Genomic DNA, 1634 nt, shown 5'->3' on the forward strand with positions numbered 1-1634 from the left:
AGCTTATCCAAACAGGCCCAAAGTTCTGAAAGGAAAAAAAAAAAAAAATGTCATCTCAATTGGTTGAAAGGTCCAAAGATTAAAGTAAAGGCTGAGTACTATCAATGGATCTTTCTTGACAAAAAATCCATATTTAAGGTATCATTTAATCAATTTCAAGAAAGAAGAAGAGTAGCGTTAAACCTTTCACAATTGACCGGTTCTTAGACAAACGAAGCACCATTCCTAGTTTGGCAGGGATAAGGAGAAAAAGGAAGAGTAAAGTCAATAGATGTTGAAGCAGTTGTCTCTATAGTGATACTGATATTTAGGTTTTGGTGCATCCTTACTTGGTGCCAATGGTGGCGAGTCTTTCGTTGGTTGGTTGTTGTATTGAAGAACAGATTCTAGGTGGGTTTAAGCCGAAAGCTTTGTGTATTGGTGTTGGAGGAGGGGCTTTGCTTGGTTTTTTAAGAGCCCAATTAGGTTTTGAGGTTGTTGGCATCGAGGCTGACAAGGAGGTTTTGTGGGTTGCGAGGAGGTATTTTGGTTTGTTAGGTAATGAGTCTATTCGGGTAATTATTGGCGATGCAATAGATGTTATAGAGAAATTTATATATCATTCAAATGGTGTTCATGAGGGAGAGAATGGTAGTTACTTGAATGATGGCAGTGATGACAATAACAAATTTGATGCCAATAAGGTTGATTTGGATTCTAGTGATGCTACAAATGGTACAGGTGCTCCACCATTGGAATTTATTAGAAAGCAAGTTCTTTTGGCTGCTAAGTCGGTCCTATGTGATTTTGGCATTCTTGCTATAAATGTTATTTCTCCAAATAGATCATTCTACGAGAAATTGATATATGAATTTCGTGAAGTTTTTCATGAGCTGTATGAAATAGATGTAGGAAATGAAGAGAATTTTGTTGTAGTTGCCACAATGTGATCACCTACGGTGTCTTCTGTTAGTGATAGTGAGAATTCTTTTCTCACCAGACTGAGAATGGCTATTTCAGGAGCATACATGGATTCCATAAGGAATATTTGAGACCAAAAGATTTATGGAAGTTGGAGGAATATCATTTTCCAATATCATATTCAAAGCCAAAGCATGCTCTAAAGAATGGTTTGGGGATATAAGCTATCTTTTATGAGTTGGCCTGAAAGGTACTCAAATCCCTAGAGAGGACCTTGCCCCATAGTTGGGTCCAAATGTTTTTTTGAATGTTAAGAATTCTGGTTTGATTGAATGAATATATTGTAGTTGAACCAGAATGGCACCTCTTGTCTGAGGCAGATTGATATATACTTCTCTTCAACATAAGCTGGAGTTACCAGTGTTTGCTGTGCCTTTAGGAGGAAGAAAATTATGGTCACTTTGCACACTGAGGTTGATAATTTGAAGGATATGAAGGAACAGTGTTTTCTAGAGTGTTTTTCGGGTAACAAAGTTTCCTCACATCTCATTTTAAATTTCTAATGAATGTAGGCCATATTACATCTTTGTTCAGAGCAGTGTGCAATAAGATATAGTTAGTCATGTCTTTGTGCTTCCAATTAGAGATAAATTGGAAGCTCAATAGGTATTATGTTTATATTTGAAAGGAGAGAGAGGAGGGTCAGTCTGGCATAACTTTCTATTTATGGTGTC

General features: G+C 36.8%; 1 protein-coding gene across 1 annotated transcript; it reads left to right on the plus strand.

The window, feature by feature from the left end:
- Positions 1 to 338: 338 nt before the first annotated feature.
- LOC115957103 (eEF1A lysine and N-terminal methyltransferase homolog) lies at positions 339 to 929 on the plus strand. The gene has a single exon (XM_031075333.1). It carries the CDS (start codon positions 339 to 341, stop codon positions 927 to 929), a length of 591 nt encoding a protein of 196 aa, XP_030931193.1.
- Positions 930 to 1634: the final 705 nt, after the last annotated feature.

Source organism: Quercus lobata, chromosome 8, assembly GCF_001633185.2.
Source record: "Quercus lobata isolate SW786 chromosome 8, ValleyOak3.0 Primary Assembly, whole genome shotgun sequence".
NCBI lineage: Eukaryota > Viridiplantae > Streptophyta > Magnoliopsida > Fagales > Fagaceae > Quercus > Quercus lobata.

Bases quoted from the DNA above. Each gene is read 5' to 3' on its own strand.
- LOC115957103 (XM_031075333.1), top strand. From the start codon at position 339: ATGGTGGCGAGTCTTTCGTTGGTTGGTTGTTGTATTGAAGAACAGATT.